Here is a 25790-nt window from a genome sequence, read left to right as displayed (position 1 = left end):
ATCCACGGAGCCAAACTGGCTATAGCTCTCAAGAATTTTTAAAATATGCAATACCTGACTATTTAGTCAGGGGCACTGACCTCTTTTGCCGACTGTCAAAAAAAAAAAAAAAAAAAAAAAAAAAAGACAACAGCCAACACAACAATAACCATTTGGTGTGAATGAATCAAAATTATACCTTCTTATTTGGTCAGATCGGCAAAAACTTATTTTTTAGTGTGCCATAGAATTTTAGTCAATAGTTGATGTGTGCCACGAAATGAAAAAGGTTGAAAATCGCTGTTCTAAGAGAAAAACCGGGTACAGTGTCTCTGCAGCCCATTAAGAAATCAATGGTTTCAAACATAGCAAAGATTTGTACCACAGGGTTGTTAAGATAATAGGAAGCCGCAGGCAGAAACTATGCATTTTATTCAAAAAATAAAAGGAAGTAAAAAACAATGTGGTGGTTCGTAAGTGTCAGGTGTAGTTTTGTTCTGAATTAAAGGAGGATTGATCCATTATAAAAAATAAAATAACTAAAAGATTAAAAAAAGGAGGATTGATCCAGCAGGAGGAGAATTTGAACATATTATGGAGGGTACTTACAGAAGGTTCCCTAGGAGATTGAGATGAGTGGGATTGCAAGTCTAGGTGAGAAGGTAACTTAAGGCAGATAAGCAAGGCCGAATACCGAACCAGAAGAAAAGAAGGGCAGTGAGTAGAATATAAAAATGGTGAGGGGGAGGGAGGCCTGATTATGCAACGCAAAGAAAGAGACAGGATTTGTTGGGATGAAAGGAGAAGGATGGAAGAAGTGGGGCCGGGTGGCTGTGGGATGGCAACAATCTGAGCTTATCCACTGTTCGTGAGAATCGGAAGCCTTGGCCTCTCACCCCCAAAAGCGACAAGGGACGCACCTGGGAGTGGATTTCCCTAAGAACCAAACAACCTCTGCCAGGTTCTCATTCTCAGTCCAGAGCCTCCATTTTATAAAACCATGGAGCCGTCTTCCTTTCACAACATAGTTGTCGGTTGCCCTCTGCTGGCCGACATTGGTCTTGGCTCTCCAGATATTTAAACCTGAGAGCATGCGCAAAATGGGATTCAGCGGAAGCCAAGGACGGAATCTGTTCGGTAGAATTACAGTATATATTTGATCACATCTACGTGTAAGACTTAGGAGAGCAGAGACAAATGAAATACAATCCTAAATCCCAAGAAGCTTATAGTACAGTCTGAGTGAGGACTAAAACATGTACACATAACCACTGTAAAAAGCATCCATTTACTCAAAAAAAATATATATTTTTTTATGAAGAGCTTATAGGTGCCAAGAGTTTATATTCTACAGAGGAAACAATTCATATAATAAGATTAGGGCATAGGCCATAGGACATGGTGGGCAACAGGTGATTAGAGAACCGACATTTAAGTGGAGACTGAGTAGAAGGTGAGGATAAGAAAGATGATTTCAGGCAGAGAACAGCATGAACACGGACAAATGCTACTCCGAGAACTAAAATAATGCCAGGGGATGGAAGTAGGAAATACGGGAGAGTGGTGAGAGAAAAGAGACCAAAAGCAGCTCTGGAGAGTTTTTTAAAAATATATTTTTATTGATTTCAGAGAGGAAGAGAGAGGGCTAGAGAGATTGAAACATCAGTGATGAGAGAGAACCATTGATCACTTGCCTCCTGCACACCCGGGCATATGCCCCTGACCGGAGTTGAACCCACAACTCTTCAGTCTGCAGGCCAACACTCTATCTACTGAGCCAAGCCAGCTAGGGCAGCTGTGGAAAGTTTTAAGGTCTCCGGCTACATTGTGCAGGCTGTGGTACAGCTTTACATATAACTCATGTAGTTCTCACAAGAACTCCGACTTTCCAAATAAAGGCTCCGGCTAGCGGTAGGCCCAGCTTGCACTCGATCCTGAGAAAAGCAGACAGATTTGAGACATAGTTGGCAGGTAGAATAATATAATTTGTAAAAATTAATTTTTGCACACGTGTATTAAAGGGGATTCCTTGCATGAATGGTGGTGGTAGACTGATAGGTTCCAGCTGCAGTCATCAAGAGCCTCAAAGAGGAGGAGCAAACCTGTGTACAGCATGGAAAGTGATTCTGGTGGGGGTGGGAAGGAGACAGTGGTGAGGGGGAGGTGGGAAATACAGCATGAGCAATGGTATGAACCCCTGGTCCTTTGGGGATCCTCCTTGGAGAAGATGGTGCTGTGCAAGACATGAAATACAAGAAGAACATCCTCCACAAGTATCTTAGCTATTCCCCACAATCAGAAACGGGGGGACAGGAAGAACTGAGTGAGGTGAGTGCAGGTGAGAGAAAGGGCTGATTCCCTATCTTGGCTAATACATGGAGCATTCAGCACAGTACCTGGCACCTAGTGCGCACTCAATAAAAAGTGATAGTTATCCCACACTAGCTCCAGCTAGATCTGCCTTATTTGCTTCAATAGGCCACTCCCCCAAGCCCTGTGGTCCTGAGGCGCACCTCTTCAAGGAAATCCAAATGAGAGCATGCCCTGTTCCTGGGTCTTCATTTGTAATCAGACCTACCAGACATGACTTCCGGTCATCAAATCCAGAGGCGCCCTCTCCCCTGGAAACTTCAGTTTTGACTATGACAGCACAACAGGTATTCACATTCCCAAACAAAACGTAACCCTTTTTCAAATCCTTTGCTGTTCCCTACCGAAAGCATGAAACGACGTCAAAGTTCGGCTAGCAAACCTGCAGTTACCGAGTTCTGAGAGTGCCTTGTATACTAGCAGCCGATATGGTTGTGGACAATAAGCTTCCAAGATCGCCCCCATTTCCCCCAAATCCAAGGGTGAGACCTTCCGGCTTCACTTTCCAAGGCAGAAAGGTAAGTGCATGAGACATGTGCGAAAACAAGGGGTTCCCTTTACGGGTCCTGAAGGGAAAAGGGGGAGAAAAAAGCGGCCGTCACGAACAGGATTCGAACCTGTGCGGGGAAACCCCATTGGATTTCGAGTCCAACGCCTTAACCACTCGGCCACCGTGACTCCCAAAACTGCAGCCGGCCTCGCACTTACAGAAGGAGTCCGCCCGGCGCGGACGCACGCCCGCAGACCGCGCGCCCCCTCCCCGCTCCTCACCTCCCTGCTCTGCCGCTCAAAGGGCAACATTGGGGGGACGGGGGACCCCGGCTGGGAGGGCCACCCACCCAGCGAAGACTCGGGGTCTCAGGGAGCGCAACGCTCTGTAGGAGGCGACGGCGTTGCCTGCAAAGGAAGCAGCTGGCGGGCAGGGGCTGGCCCCGAGGGTGGCGGCCCGGGGACCCCGGGATGGAGGAGGGAGAGGCGCTGGGACGGGGCATGAGGGGCGGCTCGGGAAGCGTTCGCACGGTCTCCCCGGGTGAGAGGCGGGGACATCTCGGGGAGGGGGGTCTGGGCTCCCGGTCCCAGGCTCCGAGGGGCTCGGGATGCGCGCGGTGCCGGCTACGGCGCCCCCTTGGGGAGCGTAGAGAGGAGCCGCTTCCCGGGCGGAGAGGCCACGAGAACAGGGTCCGAGCGGTCCCGGCAGCGGGCGCCGGCCCGGAAGCAGCCGCCGCTCCCGGGCTCCCGCCGCCGCCTCCCGGGAGGCACCCGGGGTCGGGCCGCGCCCGGCCGGCCGGCAGGGGTCGCTGCGCGGGCCGGGACCCAGGCGGCGGGAGGCGGCGGCCGCGGCGGCGGGAGGCGGGCGGAGGCGGCGGAGGAGGCGGGAGCTGCGCGGAGCGGGGCGGGCGGCGGCGGGCCCGAGCCCGAGAAGATGGCGGTGCGGAAGAAGGACGGCGGCCCCAACGTGAAGTACTACGAGGCCGCGGACACGGTGACCCAGTTCGACAACGTGCGGCTCTGGCTCGGCAAGAACTACAAGAAGGTACGCGGGCCGGGCCGCGCGGCCCGGGGGCGGGACAAAGGGACCGGGCCCCGCCGCGCCCGGGCTCCTGCCCCCTCGGCGGCCGCGGGCCCCGGTGCCGCCCCCGCGCGCCCTCCGGCCCGCGCCCCCCGCCGCCGCCGCCCGCCCCGCTGCGGCCTCGCATTCCAGCCCCCGCCTCCCCGGCGGCGCCCTCTGCCCCGCGGGCCCGGTGCCAGCAGCCCACCCTCCTCTTTTCCGGGAGAGACGGCGGGGGTCCCCCGCCACGGCGCGCGCCGGAGCTCCCCGCGGACCGGGGACCGGGGACCGGCCGGCCGAGGCCTCCCGGCGCTTTGTGCTCGGTAGAAGCAGGAGGGCAGACAGCCGCGGCGCAGGCCCTCGGCGCTCCATCAGCCGGAACAGGCCCCCACCTGGCGGTCACCTGTCCCCCCGCCCCCAGGGCCGCAGGGCCTCGGGAGCCGCGGGCCCGGTTCCTGGGCAGCGGCCCCTTCCCACCCGCTCCCCGGCTCCACAGGGAAGCCGCCCGCCGCCGGGCCCGGCATGGCCTGGGCTTGGCGTTCAGAGTCTAGGCCACGCTTTCTGCCCCGGCCCCCCACCCCAACCGGAGAGAATCGGTGCCGAACAAAGGGTGGAAGGAGCCTTACCGTCTCCCGCTGCACCTCCTCCCGGGCTGGCCTTTGTCTGTGGGCCTTGTTGAAAGCAACACCTAAACATGCGGGCTTTCTCCCGAGACAGCCGCCGGCCTGCTCTCTGCTCCCGGAGCGGGGTCTCGGCGGCTGCCCTCCTCCCGGCGCCTCCTGCCCAGCCCTGCAGCCCGTCCGATGGGACGAGTGGCTGAGGAGGACGCCGCTCTGGTCCTGGTCCCGGTCCCGGTCCCGAGCGCCCTGCGCGGGGCTCTGGGTGCCGGGTCCCGACCGGCAGCGCGGGTCTCGGCCTTGGCTGCGCCTCCGCCCGGGGCCCGGGTTCCCAGGCTTCCACCTTTGACCTTTGGAGGGAGATCCATCCAGGGGCTGAGTCCCGAGCCCTGCGAGACGGGCGGCCCGTGCCCTGGCCCCGCTCTGCAGCGCTTAGCTCCTTGTCACTTCCCCTTCCTTCAGGGATCTCTGTACACCTCCCGCTGGGAAGGAGGCTCTGCTCTGTGATTAGGGCGAGCAAATGGGTCAAAAGGTAAAGAGAAAGTTGCCTGCTGGCTCAGTTTTAAATTAGAACAGAAGGCGAGGGTGCTAGTTGCGTAGCCTGGGAATGTTTAAGAATGCCCGGGGCGCCCTGACCGGTGTGGCTCAGTGGATAGAGCGTTGGCCTGCGGACCGAGGGGGTCCCGGGAGGGTTCCATTCCGGGCAAGGGCAGGTACCTTGGTGGCGGGCACATCCCCAGTGGGGAGTGTGCAGGAGGCGGCTGATGGATGTTTCTCTCTCATCGATATTTCTAACTCTATCCCTCTCCCTTCCTCTCTGTAAAAAATCAATAAAATATATTTTTAAAAAAAAAGAATGCCCAGGGTTACTTGTCTCAGCTAAGGTTTCCTCAGAAACGACAGGTGCAGTCTTGCTCTTTCCCACTAGGGTAGCTGGTAGCTGGTCCTTCCCATCTCGGAGGGCCTGCGAAGACATCTGTGCCCTGTCCCTCGCAGAAGCAGAACGCACGAGCTGGCTCTGTTTGCCATGCTTGCCCCCATGCTTGCCCTCTCGCTCTGTTTGCCCTGCCTCACTTCCTTGACCTTTCTTAAGCCACATGATAACGGCGAAGCTCGGCCTTCCACAAAGTTACCCCCGGAAATACACTGTTGTCTCACTTAGAGCCTCAAAGGCATTGCTTCCCTGGCCTGAACTCAAGGAATCTTCAGACTTTTACAGCCCTCAGGGTAGAGACCCAATGTCGGGGTGTACCAGGGCTGGGGGCAGCACAATTGCAACTTCCTGGTGAGGGGCGTCGAGGGTCTGTCTCCCTTCTGCCATTCTCTTTATAGAAACTAGACGTGTGGGGGAAGAAGACACAATTTTCTCTGCCCCAGCTGTTTCCAGAGCTCCCGGGGAAGAAATAGGGAAGTGGTGGACAATTTACCTGGGGTCTATTTTTCTTTTCTTTCCCTCTGTTTCCCCAGTATATACAAGCTGAGCCACCCACCAACAAGTCCCTGTCCAGCCTGGTTGTACAGTTGCTACAATTTCAGGAAGAAGTTTTTGGCAAACATGTCAGCAATGCACCGCTCACTAAACTGCCGGTGAGTGCAAAAGCCAGGGGGTGAATCCTCAAAACTGGAGAAGCTGTTGTTTTGTTTTTTAGCGGGAGGTGGGGGGTGTTGTAAATTTCATGATTTTTGACATTTGGGTAATTTTTTACCATCCCTACCCCTGGCCGGGACATTGATGGCTTGGCCTAGTCCCCAGTTTGCCATTCCCTTTGTCTTAGTAATACTTTGTGCAACAGGTTATTTCAGAGTGTGTGAGCTCGGTGCGTGAAACTCATGGCATGGATTTGCACGGGCTTGTGTTCAAATCCTGGCCCTGTCACTTGGTGTCTCTGTGACTTGGCCAAGCAGTTTACACCCTTTGCATCTTGGTTCCTTCATCTCTAGATAGGATTAGTATGACAACACTATGACCGTTCTGTAATGGTCAGTGAGGGGACCCAGTAAGTGGTTGGCACAAAGTGGGGCTTTGTGATTTTTCGTTTCTTTCTCTCCCCTCTTCTAGGCTACATGATACAGTGGCACAGGGGTTAAAGAATTCCAGCTTTGAGAGGGAGATCACTTTAGCATGGGATTTTGTGAGAGGATTAAGTAATAAGAGAACTTAGGATGTAACTCTTACATACTTCTTCCCTGTCTCAATTTTGTAGATCAAATGTTTCCTAGATTTCAAAGCAGGAGGCTCCCTGTGCCACATACTTGCAGCTGCCTACAAATTCAAGAGTGACCAGGGATGGTGAGATGCCCTCTCTTGATGCTTTTTATATGTAGTTTAGAGGGATTTTCCTCGGGTAAATTTTTCCTCGGGGTCTTTCTGGGGTGGCAGAGCTTAAGTAGACATTTTTATGAGTCTCTTACTTTGCTAGGTCAGTAGGCCTGACTTGCTAGGTCAGAAAAAGGGCTGGGAGTCAGAGCCAAAATAGTCTCCAAGACTGAGTGAGTGTGTGTGTGTGCGTCAGTATGTGTATTGTAGAGGAAAAGGGATTCTTAGGTTGGCATCTCAAACTTTGCTTTGTCCTTTGGACTCAGTACAGAGTGAGTTGAGATCAGTAAACCCCAGATTCTAGGCAGTTTTGACAATAGCCGTGAATGGGATTGCCTCCTAGTTTCCCAGGTTAAATAGTCACATACCCTAACCTGATCCCCCGACCTCAACTGTATCACTCACTGGATTATTGCCTCTTCACAAGGCGGCGTTACGACTTCCAGAACCCATCACGCATGGACCGCAACGTGGAAATGTTCATGACCATCGAGAAGTCCTTGGTGCAGGTACTGGTCAGGAACCTGCCCCCTTTCACCTCCCTTCCCTCAGCAGGAATCCAAAACACCCTCCCCCATAATCTCACTCCATCTACTTCTTCTCCCCACAGAATAATTGCCTGTCTCGACCAAACATTTTTCTGTGCCCCGAAATTGAACCCAAACTGCTAGGAAAATTAAAGGACATTATCAAGAGACACCAGGTGAGCGGGTGGGTCAGGCGAGGTTTTGGAAAGTCGGCGACCCTTTTCCTGATGTTCCCATCAATAAATAGCCCTGAGGGGCCATGTGTTCTGCGGCAGAGGTGCCTCTGCCTACTTGGAAAATGTCTAGACTTGAAGCCTTGGGCCATTCTCTGTCTGCTCCTCCCATTTTCCAGGCTTGACAGGTTTGAGTCACTGTTCCTAGAGACTCAGTCTGGGGGAAAAGCTTTTACTTCCAATGAACTTGGTATTGCCTGAGGTCAGAGAAATGAAATCTTTGCTCTTTGGAACTCTAGCATAGGAAGCAGATGTCATTGCTAAAGGCACACAAGTCAACTTTACATTTCCCATGTGTGGATTATTTACTCAGATTATCTGTAGCAGTTTTTAATTCTTTGACTTTTCTTCATTGTTAGCACAAACCCAGCTATTTTCCTCCGCCTTTGAGCTAGTGTGTGCTTAGTAGAGAGGGCAACTCACTTTAAAACCATTCTGAGCAAAATATGATTAGGAAGGCAGATCTGTGGTTAAATCTTATTTTGGCTTATTTATACTGATGAGTGATTTGGGGGGGGTATATTTACCTCCTTTTTTGTGCCATCCAGGGAACGGTCACGGAGGATAGGAACAGTGCCTCCCATGTTGTGTATCCTGTCCCAGGGAACCTGGAAGAAGGTGAGGCCTGGCTTCCCTGGGCACCTCAGTGAATGGCTTGGACTAGGAGGTGGAGGACTGCTCAGATCCCATGCGGTGCCTGGGCTGCTCTCTCCTTTCAACCCTAAATTCTCCTACTGCCTTACATTCCTATTTACAGGTCCTCTGCTGCAACAGGAGTTATATACAGAGTTCTCTTTTGTACCCCATTAGCTTACCTCTCTCCCTGCTCTGTCTCTATCCCCAGAGGAATGGGTGCGACCAGTCATGAAGAGGGACAAGCAGGTTCTTCTGCACTGGGGCTATTACCCTGACAGGTGAGGATGGGTTTGGGGACAGGTGTAAGTACAGAGCCAGGCTGGGAGGTGCTAGGACATCTAGCAAAGCAACAAGGAGGGATTCGGAGGTGTGTGTGCGTATGGGGTTTTTTCTTCACTTTATTATCTTTTGGGGTTATTTTAGGGTTTTTTAGGTTTGTTAATTTGTTCTCCTCTCTCCTATTATGTGAATCCCCTATCTTGAGGGAGGTTGGTATTTATTGGACCAGGCTTAGGCTAAAAGAATCGGGGCTTTACATGCAAAATCGTTATTCCAGTATAATTTTTTTTCCCCCAGTATAATTTTTGATAAGTAAATATTAGAAACAATCTAAATGTTTAATGGTGGGGAAATGTTTCAGCCAATTTACATGTCTATTTAGTGGGCTATTATACAGCCTTTATTTATTTTTAAATATGTTTTTATTGATTTTTAGAGAGAGGAAGGGAGAGGGATATAGAGATAGAAACATCGATGAGAGAGACATCATGAATTGGCTGCCTCCTGCACACCCCCCACTGGGAATTGAGCCCAAAACCCGAGCATGTGCCCTGACTGGGAATCGAACCATAGACCTTCTGGTTCATGGGTGGGCACTCAACCACTGAGCCACACTGGCAGGGCTATGCAGCCTTTAAATTTATAGAAATAACATGGATAATTTGTTAAATGAATAGTAACTGCAAAAAGTAGGATATAAAATAACTCCAGTATTATTGAATTACGTTAAGACAAAATCATACTGAAAAAAGTTACTGGCCTAGCTGGTTGACCATCATCCTATGAACCAAGAGATCACGGTTCCATTCCTGGTCAGGACACATGCCCAGGTCGGGCTCGCCTCCTCCCCTCTCCCATTCAGGAGGCAGCCCATCGGTGATTCTCTCTCCCTCTTCCTTCCACTCTGAAATCAATAAAAATATATATATTTTAAAAAGTTACTGGGAAAAACCATATACTGAATGTCACAAGTAGTTGTGTTAGGGTGATCCTTTTTTATTTTTGAAATATTTTGTAATGTTTTTATTACTTTATAATGAAAGGATCCCAATATTAACTGGGGAATAATTATACCAAAATAATAACCCAAAAACACTGCTTTTTATACATGGGAAGGGTAAAAGATTTCCGGTTGTCTTTTCCACAACCCCATCTTACTGATTCTCTGCTTCACGGTGAATTTCCCACGGCAGTTACGACACGTGGATCCCGGCCAGTGAAATTGAAGCGTCTGTGGAAGATGCCCCGACTCCCGAGAAACCTCGGAAGGTGAGCTGCCCTGTTCCACGCTGCCCCCAGAAAAACGGTGCCAGGACCAGACCCCTCTTCGGGGAGGAAGCAGCAGATCGGTGCCCGTGGGCTTTCTGTCAAGGGCCCCTGGCAGAGCTTTGGCTTCCAGGCGGCTCTTCAGCGCAGTCTCCTCTGTACTTAGGTTCATGCGAAGTGGATCCTGGACACAGACACCTTCAATGAATGGATGAATGAGGAAGACTATGAAGTAAATGATGACAAAAACCCTGTCTCCCGCCGAAAGAAGATTTCAGCCAAGACACTGACAGATGAGGTGAAATTCCTCTTCTTTCTTCTTGGAGCCATTAGCATAAGTTTTGGAATAAGTCTTCACTGGAGACTATTGACTGACATTTGTCCCAATTTCCCAACCTGCAGGTGAACAGCCCGGATTCAGATCGACGGGACAAGAAGGGGGGGAACTATAAGAAAAGGAAGCGCTCCCCCTCTCCTTCACCAACCCCAGAAGCTAAGAAGAAAAATGCTAAGAAAGGGTATGCTAGCCCCTCGCCTGCCCCCACCTTCAGTGATCTCTCCAAACCTTCCCATGACCACCCGACCCTAGACCTCATCTTTAGCTGCCTAGCTGTTAGTTCTAGTCCCAGCCGCTAGTATACTCAGAGAGAGCTTTATCTCCAAATGAGAGCCTTGGCCACTTCCCATTATTCTGAGGTGATTGGTTTCTGTTTTTGCTCAGTTCTGCCCCTTGGGGTTCTCCCTTGCTTCCTGTCCCTTGAACTTGAACTTCCAGGGACTCCTTATCCAAGGATGACTAGGTTCTCTTTCACTCCCTTTCCTTCCCAGTCCCTCAACACCTTACACCAAGTCCAAGCGTGGCCACAGAGAAGAGGAGCAAGAAGACCTAACAAAGGACATGGATGAGCCCTCACCAGTCCCCAACGTAGAAGAGGTGACATTGCCCAAAACAGGTATGGGCTGGGCCTAGCTCCTGGGCCTGCCTGCCCTGCCCCTACTCTTTCAAACCCCGAGTGGCTGATTTCGTAGGCCCAGTCCCAGGTCTAGAGGTTCTTTCCACCACCATGGACCACCCTCTACTTCACATCCATAACTACTAGTAAGTTGTGGATTGTGCTTTGTGCCGACAGTAGTTGTCTCCATATTCCATTTTTTTGTTTTTTAATTGATCGATTTTAGAGAGAGAGAAACATCAATTTATTTTTCCACTTATTTATGCATTCATTGTTTGATTCCTATATGTGTCCTGACCAGGGATCGAACCCACAACCTTGGCATATTGGGTCAACGCCTTTACCAAGGTGGAGCCAGTTTAGAGGGGCCCTACCTCTAAAATATATTTGAGCACAAATTACATACATGAACTGTTGCACCACTCCTTTTAGAACATTATAAAACACATGCAAACCTTATCTAAGAATGGGAAAATGTAAAGGGTAAGGTTAAAAGACAAATATAAAGAGAAGTTCTGATACTCTCTGGCTGTAGGCTAGTGGACCATCTTGTGCATCCTGTGTGAGAACCTCATTGGGAGACCACTGCTCTTCAGCACTGGTTAGAATCTGTGCTCTAGAGACTAGTCCCAAATACAGTTCAGGAGTGGAGTAAAGAGGGCCAGAGAGAGGAGTTCTGGCTCCCACCCCCTAGTCGATCCGAGCAGCTCTCCTCCTGAGCTTTTGTGTATGAATTCAGCTGGGGAAAGTGTCCTCTGCTTTCAAAAATATTTAAGATCTGGGAGAGGGTGGGTGGGTGGGAAGAGAGCAACCAAAGAACTTGAGTGCATTTATGCATAACCCAGGGACACGGACAATAGGGTGGTGAAGGCCTGTGGTGGGGAGCAGGGGTGGGCTGGAAGAGGTCAATTGGGGAAAAAGGGGGCCATATGTAATACTTTCTTTCTTTCTTTTTTTTTTTTAATATATTTTATTGATTTTTTACAGAGAGGAAGGGAGATAGAGAGTTAGAAACATCGATGAGAGAGAAACATCGATGAGAGAGAAACATCGATCAGCTGCCTCCTGCACATCTCCTACTGGGGATGTGCCCGCAACCCAGGTACATGCCCTTGACCAGAATCGAACCTGGGACCTTTCAGTCCGCAGGCCGACGCTCTATCCACTGAGCCAAACCGGTTTCGGCCATATGTAATACTTTCAACAATAAAGATTGTTTTTTAAAAAGCAAGGAAAAAGGAAAAATAATATTTAAGATCCAACCACTTCTCTATAGAGTGATTTGGTCAGGCTCTGTCTCACTTTATTAAGAACTTACAGCCCTGGCGGATGTGGCTCAGTTGGTTGAGTGTTGTCTCATGCAGTGAGAGGTCACCAGTTCAATTCCTTGTCGGGGCACATGCCTGGATTGGGGGCTTGATCCCCCCAGTAGGGGGTGTGCAGAAGGCGGCCAGTTGATTTTGTGCTCTCGCATTGATGTTTCTCTCTCCCTCTCCCTTCCCATCTCTCTCTCTAAAATCAATAAAGACATTTTTATTTTTTTAAAAAAAGACACATAGGTGGATATAAGGGCCTGAAAGACAATTAATATATGAATATCCATTGAGTAGAAAATGCTTCTCTATAGAAAAAAGTTAAATGAATTTTTGGTTGGAAAGAGGGCAAAATGGCAAGTGAGTTTCAAAACCTAGACTGATTGTGACTGAAGGAAGTTACTAAATTTTGTGATCAGGAGAAAGTTTTTGGAGAAAATGAGATCTTTAGAACTTAGCAGCAGAGAGGTGAGGGCCTGGTTTAAGCAGAACCTGTCTGATAAAATGACTCTCTTCCTACAGTCAACACTAAGAAGGACTCGGAGTCAGCCCCGGTCAAAGGAGGCACCATGACTGACCTGGGTAAGACGGGGAGCATCGGGGCAGGGCAGTCAGCCCGATCGGGGAGGCCAGCTGTCACTCCCCCACCTGCCGGGGCTTTTCAGAAAGTAGGACTCTTCTCGGCCCCTCTGGAGGCTTCAGCCTTCTATCTTGCTGTCTCTCTCTTTCAGATGAACAGGAGGATGAAAGCATGGAGACCACGGGCAAGGTGGAGCCAGTTTAGAGGGGCCCTACCTCTCTATGTGATTCTGATTTGTGATTATAAAGTTCCCTCTGCCCAGAACTTTGCCTGCCCGGACATTTCCCCCCATAGACTAATTCTACCTATTGCTCAAAACTGACCCTTTTCCAGTCCTGGGCCCATTACTGTTCACTCCCACACCCGTCTTCAGTGCCCACATTCCTGGGGTGCGGGAGAAGCAGGGGGCTGCTGGAGGCAAGATGAGAATGCTGAGTGTCCAGCAGCCTCCGTGTTCATAGGATGAGGATGAAAACAGTACGGGGAACAAGGGGGAGCAGACCAAGAACCCGGACCTGCATGAGGACAATGTGACTGAGCAGACCCACCACATCATCATTCCCAGCTATGCAGCCTGGTTCGATTATAATAGGTATTGTTCTCCAGCTTCTCACTGAACCCTTTTCTCCCTGCCTCCTTGGGTCAACATGGTGTTCCTTCTCCTGCCGCTAAATAAGTTATTTCTTCCTCAGTCAGCTAGACCGGGGTACACTTCCATTTTAGGGGAGCCCTGGGAGGAAGTTCTCCCCAAGCATCTGATTCCTTCCTGCTGTCCCCAGCTGTTTGCCTGCCTCACCTTCTAGGCTTTTCCTCTCTTTGGGGCTCCCATCTCTCCACTAGTGCCTTCTGAATGCACTGGCTTCTCTTGCAGTGTTCATGCCATTGAGCGGCGGGCCCTCCCTGAGTTCTTCAACGGCAAGAACAAGTCCAAGACTCCAGAAATGTAAGGACATCTCGGTTCACGAATCTCTTTCTCTCCTCCTGTCCCCATTCACTCTTCCTGATCCAGCAACATCCTGTTTAGCAAACATTTCTTGAGTTCTTCCATGAGCCAAGCGCTTGTGCAAGGCTTACCAATACCTGATCGCTGCCCCCAGGCAGCCCCAGCCCAGCACTGTGACCATGCAACACGCTCTCTAGGATTTGCCCAGTGGCCATATCAGCCTGCTCTTCTGTACAAAACAACTACTTGCTCCAAATCCATTTCTTTTAACAGGGTACAGACTCTTTCAATCCACAATTACTGATGTTGTCCAAAATGCAAATCTCCCCTAGAATAGCTTTGACTAAACTGTCAGTGGCTGTTACCAGGCTGGTCCCTAAGGGTAGGTTTTGATAGATAAACGAGAGGGAAAACTATTAAGATCCACGTCTGTGAATTAAGGGATGGAGAGGGCTTTCTGGAGAGAAGTGTTAGGTCAAGTGTGGGCTTGGGGCTCAGGAGTCTTCATCTCCTTCAAGGTGTTGCCTCAGGCCAAACTTGCTTGGCTTTGGATGAGACTTGGCAATCTTCTCTGGTTAGAGATGCTCCAGGATCAATGTCATGATGAGATGGTGAGCCTGAGTGCTGAGCCCAGGATCCCCGAGAACCAGGGCTTGCTTCCCATCTGTTTCTCAGCCTCCCCTCTTGAAGGCCGTCTTCCCTTCCCTTCCTGCGATGCTACTCTTCCTGTAGCCTGGTCTGCTTCTCTCTTCTGGGAAAGCAGTGTGTGTGAAGAAGCCTCGCTCTCCAGGGGAAAAGGAAGTAGTGGCCAGGTGACGTGATCACATGATTTGCCCTCAGGGTTGGAACTAGAACTGTTCCACACTTTGCACTCCTTTTTATTTATTTATTTTTATTATTATATTATTATTTTTATTATTATATTGGGGTACGAGCCGGCAACCCAGGCATGTGCCCTTGACCGGAATTGAACTGGGACCCTTCAGTCTGCAGGCTGACGCTCTATCCACTGAGTCAAACCAGCCAGGACCTTTTTTTTTTTTTAGTAGTTTTATGTTTTATGTATTATTTTTTTATCTGGAGAGAAACCAAATTCACCAGGAAGAGAGAATCATAGATTTTTAGATCTGGAAGAAAGCTTGTAAGTTGTATAGTTCTCACCACATTAAAAACTAACAACCTTGAGGCCTTTCAAGATAATGTGACTGGCAAAGGAAGGACACAAAGCTATTTTTTTGGTGGCAAAGCAGTATTTGAAATCATGTTTCCTAACTTACACTTTGCACTTTTGGCATAAAATAGTAAATGATGATAATTGCCTACCTTTATTGAGAGCTTACTGTCTCCCAGGCACAGTCCTACAGACATTGGCTAATTTAATCTCCACATCAGCTTTAGGGGAAGGTTATTATCATCTCCAGTTCACTGATTAGGAAACTGAGGTATAGAGGGGTTAAGTTAGTGCTTAAGGCCACACAGCTAGTAAGTAGTAAAACCGAGATCTGAATCCTTTAGTCTGGGTCATGGTCTCAAACTTTACACTATACTATACAACAGCTATCATTTTCAAACTGTACTAGACCTTTACAGACCTTTCTAAGCTTCAACAGACACTCCACTTTATAGATGGGAAAACTGAGAGGCAAAAATTTAAGTGTCATGCCCGAGGCTATCATGGTAGAACTGGGATTTGAGCTTTTCCACATTCAAAACATATTCTTTGCTGACGGGTAGGATACATGGATTTGGACCTCCCTCTAACATATGCATTTGGAAATAAGGGCTCCTTTTTTTACCTTTTGATTCCTTATTTAAAAGTTGGGTGAATCACCTTCAAGTACAGCCAAGGATATAATTTACTTTAAAAGCCCCATCAAGGAGCCCTAGCCGGTTTGGCTCAGCGGATAGAGCGTCGGCCTGCGAACTGAAAGGTCCCAGGTTCGATTCCGACTAAGGGCATGTACCTTGGTTGCGGGCACATCCCTAGTGGGAGGTGTGCAGGAGGCAGCTGATCAATGTTTCTCTCTCATTGATGTTTCCAACTCTATCCCTCTCCCTTCCTCTCTGTGAAAAATCAATAAAATATATTTTTTTTAAAAAAAACAAAAACCCATCAAGGAAAACGTCAGCAGTGTTTGAACCCCTGGTGTCGGGCACATAGTAGACCCACATTGTTTATTGAGTCAAACTGTCAGCTCTTTTTTGCCTTTGTCATATAGGAGGAGTTATTTGCTCCTTTATCACTTCTCCTCCCCTTCAGCCGTCAACAGACATTTATTTTTCTGCCTCATTGTTCATCTCTCCTAAGCTACCTGGCCTACCGAAACTTCATGATTGACACTTACCGGCTGAACCCCCAGGAGTATCTCACCTCTACCGCCTGCCGCAGGAACCTGGCGGGCGATGTCTGTGCCATCATGAGGTGGGTTTTGCAGCTGAGAGGAAGGGGTATGTCAGGATGTCTGCCCACAGATGTCTCTTGGCAGAAACAGAGATGCCAGCAAGGAACATAGGGGAGTGAGCAGGAAGAAACACCTCTAGGGAAAGATGAGGGTCAGGTTCGGGGTGCGAGTGACTTGAGGGAATGGCAGTGGTACCCCATCAGCGTGGAGGAAAGGAGAAAGTCCTGTTTCGATTTTACTGGCTGTCCAGGAGGAGATGTGGAGCAGGTGGATGAATATGAAGAGAGTCCTAACTGGAGCTGTAGACTTGGCATTTACGTGGTGGGAGGAGAGATTTCCCAGGGAGGAGAATGCGCAGAAAACAGGGCGGGAGAGGGAGCTTTAGGCCACCTCTGTCCTCGGCTCTCATGCAGCTTTCTGGTTGCCTGTGACCCTGTTTCTGTCTCCTCCCAGGGTCCACGCCTTCCTAGAGCAGTGGGGTCTTATAAACTACCAGGTGGATGCTGAGAGTCGACCAACCCCAATGGGACCTCCACCCACCTCTCACTTCCATGTCTTAGCGGACACGCCCTCAGGGCTGGTGCCTCTGCAACCCAAGACCCCACAGGTAGGATGAGGGGCTGTAGGGACGGGTGCGGCGGGAGTAAAATTGGGCTTCTTTGGACTTTTCTTTTTCTGGTTTTTAGGGTAATGGTTCAGGAGTGTTTTGAGGCTTCTTACTTTTCCATGGGATGCACAGGGCGACAGGAATCAGCCCCAGGTGTTTAGCAACCTCTCTCAGCCTCTGTCCATGAGATTACAAGGACTTGCTGAGGGAGAAGAGATGCTCCTTGTCCTCGAGGAGCAGAGACTAATGTAGGGGACGGAGCAGATAGAAAAAAATGGCTTGAAATTCCGTTGCATGAAATTTTTTAGCTGTGTCATGTTTCCAACATTTTTTCATTTTTGACTCATAATTATTATCACTTCCATTTTTCCACTTCCATTTCACACATTACAAAAATTAAGAGGAGAAAGGTTATGTGGCTTGCCCAAGGTCACTGAGTACTAAATCTAGAACTAGAACCTAATTGTCCAGCTCCTAAGGAAATTTGTAAAGACATATGTGAATACAAGTGGATATCATGCCAACTGCAGACCTAATTAACCTAATTAAGGGAACATGGAGCAATGGCATGAAGGCCCCAGAGCCGCAGCCCACCCAGGACTTGGTCGTGAGGCCTCTAGGGCCTTGGCCTGGTGTCCCTGCCCAGCCTCCGTGACGCCAAGCTCTGTCCCCCAGGGCCGCCAGGGTGATGCTGATACCAAGGCTGGGCGCAAGGGCAAAGAGCTGGACGACCTGGTGCCAGAGACCGCTAAGGGCAAGCCAGAGCTGGTAGGTGGGGCGTAGACCCTGCTGGGCTTCTTATGTGCCCCTTTGTTTGGGGGCCCCTGCCCGGGAAGGAGAGATGAGAACAGAGGAGCTACAGCCGTGAGGGAGGAAGCCCGCCCAGGGGTGTCCCTGACTTTGGGAAGAAAGCTCCTTCTGTCTGTTTCTATCTCGCTCTCTCTCTCTCTTTCTGTCTCTCTCTTTCTCTCTCTGCCCCTGGCTCCTGGTGGTCATTTGTACTCACCTCTTTCTTTCCCTCCACAAATAGCAGACCTCTGCTTCCCAACAAATGCTCAACTTCCCTGACAAAGGCAAAGAGAAACCAACAGACATGCAGAACTTCGGGCTGCGCACAGACATGTACACAAAGAAGAACGTGCCCGCCAAGGTATGGAAGTGCGGGGTGACTCAGGGCCTGGGCGCCCTCCCTCCTCAGAGGTCAAGGCCCCTCTGGCTGACCCGCCTGTCTTCACCCCGCAGAGCAAAGCTGCGGCCAGTGCCACGCGAGAGTGGACGGAGCAGGAGACCCTTCTTCTCCTGGAGGTAATTGGGGCGAGGAAAAGAGGCCTGCGTGACGGAAGCGGCCGGGTGCCTGGTGCCTGCGCACTCGTGAGCGGGGCAGCGTGACCTTGCCCTCAGGCTCTCTCCTTCCCGATGCCTGTCGCACCTGCCCTAGGCAGCAGCTCCAGGCCAGCGATTGGGGCCATTTCCTTAACGCCATATCCGTTCTTAGTGCTACTTGCAAGTTCCTTTTGGACCCAACAGAGCACACAAATACCAAAGACAGAGAGCTTTGAAGCCAGCTCGCTTTAGTAAGATGGGGGAAATTGATCTTCAAGGGAAGTGGCTAAGTAAGCGAAGTTGTGTCTCCTCCACCACTACCACCAGGCTCTGGAAATGTACAAAGACGACTGGAACAAAGTGTCTGAGCATGTGGGAAGCCGCACGCAGGACGAGTGCATCTTGCATTTTCTTCGTCTTCCCATTGAAGACCCGTACCTGGAGGACTCGGAGGCCTCTCTGGGCCCCCTGGCCTACCAGCCCATCCCTTTCAGTCAGTCCGGCAACCCCGTCATGAGCACTGTCGCCTTCCTGGCCTCCGTCGTCGATCCTCGAGTCGCCTCTGCTGCTGCAAAGTCGGCTCTAGGTAATGTGGAGGATTCCTGGCCTTCTTAGTTTGCGTTTTTTTGTTTGTTCGTTTGTTTAAATATATTTTTATTGATTTTAGAGAGAAAAGGTGAGGGGGAGAGAGAGAGAGAATCATCAATGATCAGAGAGAATCATTGATCGGCTGCCTCCTTCACGCCCTCAACTAGGGATTGAGCCCACAACCAGGCATGTACCCTGACCAGGAATTGAACCCTGGCCTCCTGGTTTATAAGTTGACGCTCAACCACTGAGCCACACCAGCCGGGCTTAGTTTGCGTTTGAAGGACTAGTTACTCAGACCTTGAGACCCTCTCAAGTTTGGCTGCCTTAATGGCCTTGTCTTCTGCTGGCATCAGCTCAGGCACCTGTCTGGCTCCATGTTGGTCTGGTTGGAGAGAGAGGATTTCACCAGGGTGGCCAGAACTGCCTCCCTGCCCCCACTCCCATCCTCATTCTCTCTGAAACTTGCAGAGGAGTTCTCTAAAATGAAGGAAGAGGTACCCACAGCCTTGGTGGAGGCCCATGTTCGGAAAGTGGAGGAAGCAGCCAAAGTGACAGGCAAGGCGGACCCAGCCTTCGGCCTGGAAAGTAGTGGTATTGCCGGAACCACCTCTGATGAGCCTGAGCGGATTGGTAAGGCTGACAGGTTCCCAGATTTCTCCCCTTCCACCTGGCTTCCCTTTGCCATCCCTGCCTTGGTTGGCCTCAGAGCACAAGACAAATGGGAGATTGGTGGGGGTTTTATTTTCCCCAGGACTTTACCTTAGGGTCTCTGGCTCCCTATTAACCCTCTCACTAAGATTTTGGCTAGGAAAGGGGGCTGTGGGAAAAGTGCTGTAGAGACAGACTCTGTATCAGCCACTTCCCATTTCCTCTTCCCACGGGCCCAGAGGAGAGCGGGACTGACGAGGCACGGGCGGAGGGCCAGGCCACAGAGGAGAAGAAGGAACCCAAGGTATAGCTGGATTGACCTGGGCTGGGGGGTTGGGGGCCTGGGCCTGGGGTGGCAGCATAGTGATGGGGAGCTGGCTTAATCCAGCTCAGGCAGGAGGTGGCTAGGCTTCTCCTGAAGCCAAACTACCTCCCAAGTAAGAGGTGTGAATTCATTTCCTAGTCCAGATCCTGTGTGAGAGCCAGTCACCCTGATATCCTCTACTTTTCTTTCCCTGGGACTTCAGGAACCCCGAGAAGGAGTTGGGGCTGTGGAGGAAGAAGCAAAAGAGAAGACTAGCGAGGCTCCCAAGAAAGATGAAGAGAAAGGGAAAGAAGGCGACAGTGAGAAGGAGTCAGAGAAGAGTGATGGGGACCCCATAGGTGAGCCTCCCCGCAGGGTGGTTAAGTCCAGGAGAGTGAAGGGAGGCCGAAGGACTAACAGCCCTGTTCCTGGCCCAGTTGACCCTGAGAAGGAGAAGGAGCCAAAGGAGGGGCAGGAGGAAGTGCTGAAGGAAGTGGTGGAGTCAGAGGGGGAAAGGAAGACCAAGGTGGAGAGGGACATTGGTGAGGGCAATCTCTCCACCGCTGCTGCTGCTGCGCTGGCTGCCGCCGCTGTGAAGGCCAAGGTGAGGGCCAGAGACCCAGAAAACCCCAAGGGGGAGATGCCCCTTCTCTGATCTCACTTCACCTGGAGGAAATCCTTACTCATCCCTTGAATAATGCTGGCCATTTCCTTTTTCTTTTGATCCTAAGAGGGTGGGTTGGTCATCACTGTTCTAAGTTTCTTAAGCTTTGATTATTTGACTAGAGGCCCGATGCACAGACTTGTGCACCGGTGGGGTCCCTCGGCCTGGCCTGTGCCCTCTCACAATCTGGGACCTCTCGGGGGATGTCAGACTGCCAGTTTCGGCCCCATCCCTGCAGGCCAGGCTGAGGGACCCCACCGGTACATGAATCTCTGCACCGGATCTCTAGTAGGCATATAAGCTCTTCGGTTAATTTCTTCCCCCCTTCCCTCTGAGATTCATCAGGCTGTTCCATGTTTCCATGCCTGTATGTTGAGCATCTGCCCCTGGTGGTCATTGCACGTCATAGCTACTGGTCAAATAGTCGAACGGTCACTTAGATTTTTATGTATATAGATTATTTGACTTTGTCTTATCCTTTGCCACACTTGATTTTCTTCATGTTCTTTTAAAAATATCAAGGCTGTTTTGCTCTCTGGGCTGTGAATACAGCAAGTTGTTTCTTAAAACCTGCCACCTTTCTCTGCCCCGGAATGTCTTCCCGCTGACATGCCTTCCACCCCTCCTTCCCCAGCACTTGGCTGCTGTTGAGGAGAGGAAGATCAAATCTCTGGTGGCCCTGCTAGTGGAGACCCAGATGAAAAAGCTGGAGATCAAACTCCGGCACTTTGAGGAGCTGGAGACGATCATGGACCGGGAGCGAGAAGCAGTGAGTAATGCTCCTTAGGGGTTCAGCAGAGCCGGGGCCCACCTTGATGCTGAGCTGTGCTTCAGTTGAGGACAGGGCAATGGGGAGAGGGTAGCAGCAGAGTAGAAAGCCTGAGATGGACAGGGCTCCAAAGCAAGAGTGGAACAGCCCAAGCCAGGGCAGGGGGAGCCAGCTCCAGGTAGTTAAGGACAAGTGGCCCACAGGTGAGGCTGGAGCTGAGGTGCCACACAATGTCAGCTCCTCCATGGGGCAGAGATCCTAGTTAATTTTTAATCAGCATCTCCAGGTCCTTGAACAGGGCTTGGCCCATAGTAAACTCTCAATAAGTGTATATTGAGGGGTTGAACAAATTTAAAGCATGATGGGAGGGTAGAGGCTTCAGATCCAGGAGATGAACTTGAAAAGGGGATGGGATAGATAAGCTATGGACCACTTTGTCTTTGAGAAGTTGTAAAAAGAAAGAGATGAGCCCTAGCTGGTTTGGATCATTGGATAGAGACCTGTGGATTCAGACCTGTGGACTGAACGGTCCTGGGTTCAATTCTAGTCAAGGGCACATGCCTCGGTTGCTGGCTCAATTCCCATTGGGGGGTGTTCAGGAGGCAGCCAATCAATGATTCTCTTTCATCATTGATGTTTCTATCTCTCTTTCCCTCTCCCTTTCTCTCTGAAATAAATAAAAATATATTTAAAAAAGAAAAGAAAGAAAGAGAATACAGGGCCCCTGCCCTCAGAGAATTTACAATTCAATTAGAGACATCAAATATATACGGTATGGAGACATCAAAAAACAGTTAATGTTTAAAGTACCTGACAAATTCAAAGTAGGGGATTTCAAATCAAGTATATAAGTCCTGAGGTGATAACAGAATAAAGGCCAAAAGCTCAGAGGCTAGTGAATTGATCTGAGATGGCTCCCTAAGAATGATGAGTTTTTAGCCAATTTTTAAGGAAGAAAAGAACATGAATTGACAGGAGGACTGGAAAGGTTTTCCAGATTAATGACAAGTGCAAAGCTTTGTAGCTGAAATCAGCAAGGGCTAGCCCCCAGACTAACACCATTGCCATGAGAAGCTGTGTGGGCAGCCAGAAGATGGGGGAGGGGAAGGGGATGCTCACGCACTGCTTTAGACTTGTGTGGGGAACCACCAGAATGAGGGGCTGGGTTTGCCAGAAAATAAAGCAGGGGGAAGGTGTTTGCTCTGAGATCTCCTGAACACGGGTGACAGTACTCAATTGGCACCGGCAGCTGGAGTATCAGAGGCAGCAGCTCCTGGCCGACAGGCAAGCCTTCCACATGGAGCAGCTGAAGTATGCGGAGATGAGGGCTCGGCAGCAGCACTTCCAGCAAATGCACCAGCAGCAGCAGCAGCCACCTCCAGCCCTGCCCCCAGGCTCCCAGCCTATCCCACCTACAGGCGCTGCTGGGCCACCCACAGTCCATGGCTTGGCGATGGCTCCGGCTTCTGTGGCCCCTGCTCCTGCTAGCAGTGGGGTCCCTCCTGGAAGCTTGGGCCCCTCTGAACAGATTGGGCAGACAGGGTCAACTGCAGGGCCACAGCAGCAACAACCAGCCGGAGCCCCCCAACCTGGGGCAGTCCCACCAGGGGTACCACCCCCTGGACCCCATGGTAAGTGATGGGTTCTTGACCTCTTGCTGACCAGAGCGATCCAGGTGAGCGTTCCAGGTCCCCTCGGAGGGGATACGTGATGGGATTGAGATAGAATTGGCCTCAGTTTCTCTGGCTGGGCCCACCTCTGCCATATCCCCAAGCCAGCAGGGATCTTTCCCCAAACCTGGATCTTTGGAATGCTGCTCCAAGGATTTACCACTAATTCCAGTGTCAGAAAAAGGGAAGGTGGTGCCTGGGAGTGGCTAGATTACCCTCCCTATAAAAGTGAGTTGATAAGTGAGATTTTCTGTCTCTAATCATCTGGATCTCTTCTCTATTCCCAGGCCCCTCACCGTTCCCCAACCAACAAACTCCTCCCTCAATGATGCCAGGGGCAGTGCCAGGCAGCGGGCACCCAGGCGTGGCGGGTAATGCTCCTTTGGGTTTGCCTTTTGGCATGCCGCCTCCTCCTCCTCCTGCTCCATCCATCATCCCATTTGGTAGTCTAGCCGACTCCATCAGTATTAACCTTCCCCCTCCTCCTAACCTGCATGGGCATCACCACCATCTCCCGTTCGCCCCGGGCACTCTCCCCCCACCTAACCTGCCTGTGTCCATGGCGAACCCTCTACATCCTAACCTGCCGGCGACCACCACCATGCCATCTTCCTTGCCTCTCGGGCCGGGGCTCGGATCCGCCGCAGCCCAGAGCCCTGCCATTGTGGCAGCTGTTCAGGGCAACCTCCTGCCCAGTGCCAGCCCACTGCCAGGTGAGAAGGGTCCTGGAGGGGAGAAGGGTGCGGGAGAGGGGTCCACATGGGGAGAGGAGGGCAAGGGGGAAGGGCTCAGGTACTCTTTGAGCGCTCTGGTGAAATTAGAATCCAGGAGGAAGGGCCTCTCTGGCTGTCCTCACCATCCCCCAGCCGGGCAGCTGCCACCTCGGGGATGACGTTGGGGCCTTTCACTGGTGGGTCATGGAGGAGTCCTGTGGCACAGAGCATCTCAGCTGTAAACTTGAAAGGCAGCTACCTGATTGCATGATGATTGGCACCCCCTTTGCTTGTCCCCATCATGCTCAGATGCCCCATTTAGAGTTCCCTTGGGGGCAGGAGGATGATTTCAGGTCTATCACTTTTCCCAGTGTGAGATAGGAGAGGTTGTTGGGAAAGGAAGTTGTATATTGTGGGTACCTCATTCATCTACCCACCCATTGCACGCCTTGCCCCGTTCTGTTTGTCCGTGGTGCCCTCGCTCCTGCTCACCCCAGCTGATTCATCTTCCCTTTTTCCACAGACCCAGGCACCCCCCTGCCTCCAGACCCCACAGCCCCGAGCCCAGGCACAGTCACCCCTGTGCCACCTCCACAGTGAGGAGCCAGCCAGACATCTCTCTCCCTCACCCCCATGAAGATCAAGGTTCCAGGAAGAGCCCTCCCCCCACCACTGGGACTCTTCCCCAGCTGGAGAGCTCATCACTACGTAAGGAAAGCACTTCCTGCCCCCTCCAAAGCCCCCACCAAAGCCCCTGCCAGGGGCTTGCATTTTTATATGGGATTATTCAAGGACTTCTGTTTAAAGGATCTTCCTAATGTCTGGGAGGAAGGACAGGATGGGGATGTGCCCTCAGAGGAAGGACTGGGGGAAGGTATTTATACAAGGTTCTAATTAATCACTTCTAAAGGGCACACCCCCTCAAAACGACTGCATTTTTTATGGATGGAAAAAATTAAGCCCTTTTAAAGGAAATAGATTTTTTTTTTTTTAAGCTGCATTGGAGCTCCCTCCACCCACTAAAAAAAAATCCAACTTTTACATTTTTTGGAGGAGGGAGGTGACCATTTTAGAAAAGGGTAATTAACATTCTGGAGAGAGCTCTGGGGATAAAATAGGGTGCAGAACCTGTCTCCTCCAGCCCCTCAGTAGTAACTAAGTCAATTCAGAACCCCCTCCCCCTCCCCCCGTTTATCCCTACTAATCTCTCCTGCTGCTTCCTCAGTGTTGCTGTTTTAGGCCACCCCAGCTCAGCCAATGACCCGTTTCCCTCTGAATGTCAGTTTTTTGTGTTTTTAAGTCGCCAATGTAGTTGATGTCAGCGTATGTGTATTTGGTGGGGAAACCTATTTTTGGAGATTCCTGTGGTAGATAATAGAGGAAGACAGGGCATTCAGGGCTCTTCTTCCTTCCTGGGCTTTCTCAGTGGGCTCCTAGAAGACATGGAGAGGGCAGCTAGAAGATGGAAAGTTTTAAAAACCTGAAATTTTCAAAAAGCACTTAAGCACCTCTTTCTTATGACTCAGTGGATCATTCCCATAACCTCTTCCCTCCTCTACCAAGACCATCAGAACCTTGACTGGTAGCTAGGGTTTCCCTGGTATTTGGAGACAGTGGGGTAGGGGTGCCCAACCTAGGTTAGTGCTGACCCCCAGCTTGCAGCTCAGCTCCCCAGATTCCAGTGCCTCACATACCAGCTCTCCCTCTTCACCCTCGATGTGCAGGCAAATGTGACTCCAGGCTCCCCATCAGCCCCTCGTCCCGCCCACCAGGCCCTTCGTTCCTCATGTCCCCATGTTTCTTCTCTGCGTCTTGGCACCTTTCTTCTGTTCAAAAGTTTTCTGTAAATTTTCTCTTTTTTTCTTTCTTTTTCTTTTTTATAAATTAATTTGCTTTCAGTTTATCTTGTGGATGCCTTCTGTGTTCTCTGACCTGTGGCTGTCAGGTAGCGGGTCGGGCCGGGGCATCACTGTGCTTAGGCCAGGGAGGCACCAGGCCCGGACGCTGGCCTCTCCCCACCGCCAAAGGCAGCTCAGCTGTCGGGGCTGTGCACGGATGCAGGAGCTGGGCAGAGGCGCTCACCTGCCCCAAAAATAGCTGTTTAAGGCTTGGAAGGACACCCTCAACCGGGAGCTTTTGTTTATTTACCCTTTCAGAGGTAGTGGCTTCATTTCTTCCCTTATTAGGCAGGGAGAAGGCAGGCATCTCACCTCCTCCTGTTGCTATTGGCCCCTAGCCCTGCTGGGTGACAGGCTCTGGCAGTGCCAATGTGCCCTAGCTATAGCTCCAATAAACAGTCTCCACGTTTCCCCCACCAAAGGTCTGCAGTGCTTGGGAGGGTCAGCGTTGGATTTAAGGAGCTAGAGTGCTAGGCGAGGACTCGGCCTGATGTGGCCTGGAACGAGGCTGGCCAGCCTTGGTCCTAGAGATTTATGGCTTTCCGCATCCCCGGAGGGGTGGCCTTTGTAGCAGCAGTGAATGTGGTCAGCATTTCTTCAGTGAGGCAAAGGGCTCCTACAGGCCCTTCCCCAGCCCCT

General features: G+C 50.9%; 1 protein-coding gene, 1 long non-coding RNA gene and 1 other non-coding gene across 13 annotated transcripts; 1 reads left to right on the top strand and 2 right to left on the bottom strand.

Annotated features, from left to right (window-relative positions):
- Positions 1-1572: 1572 nt before the first annotated feature.
- Positions 1573-3695, bottom strand: LOC132227753 (uncharacterized). Its single transcript, XR_009451231.1, has 2 exons — positions 2558-3695; positions 1573-1913 (listed from the first exon to the last, which is right to left on the bottom strand). It is a non-coding gene; the product is annotated as an uncharacterized LOC132227753 (long non-coding RNA).
- Positions 2946-3027, bottom strand: TRNAS-CGA (transfer RNA serine (anticodon CGA)). The gene has a single exon. It is a non-coding gene; the product is annotated as a tRNA-Ser (tRNA).
- Positions 3696-3704: 9 nt separating the features above from the next.
- SMARCC2 (SWI/SNF related, matrix associated, actin dependent regulator of chromatin subfamily c member 2) lies at positions 3705-25156 on the top strand. Of its 11 annotated transcripts, none has more exons than XM_059683244.1 (30): positions 3707-3883; positions 5983-6102; positions 6720-6805; positions 7260-7341; positions 7443-7535; positions 8141-8210; positions 8437-8506; positions 9701-9776; positions 9940-10071; positions 10176-10291; positions 10602-10726; positions 12562-12621; positions 12771-12808; positions 13081-13211; positions 13491-13562; positions 15871-15984; positions 16418-16571; positions 17247-17339; positions 17605-17721; positions 17814-17876; positions 18222-18480; positions 18954-19115; positions 19373-19437; positions 19661-19796; positions 19875-20041; positions 20736-20870; positions 22120-22501; positions 22828-22911; positions 23188-23253; positions 23777-25156. In XM_059683244.1, the coding sequence occupies exons 1-30, from the start codon at positions 3773-3775 to the stop codon at positions 23851-23853; spliced, it is 3456 nt and encodes a 1151-aa protein (XP_059539227.1). In that variant the 5' UTR covers positions 3707-3772; the 3' UTR covers positions 23854-25156. The 11 variants fall into 11 exon arrangements, with proteins under 11 accessions (XP_059539222.1, XP_059539227.1, XP_059539226.1 ...); XM_059683243.1 differs by having other exon boundaries at positions 3708-3883; positions 17602-17721; XM_059683240.1 differs by having other exon boundaries at positions 3716-3883; positions 17602-17721; positions 18954-19116; positions 19368-19437.
- Positions 25157-25790: the final 634 nt, after the last annotated feature.

Source organism: Myotis daubentonii, chromosome 2 (assembly GCF_963259705.1).
Source record: "Myotis daubentonii chromosome 2, mMyoDau2.1, whole genome shotgun sequence".
NCBI classification, from domain to species: Eukaryota; Metazoa; Chordata; class Mammalia; order Chiroptera; family Vespertilionidae; genus Myotis; species Myotis daubentonii.
Note: the sequence above shows the minus strand (reverse complement) of the source record. Positions and strands in the feature narration are given on the sequence as shown.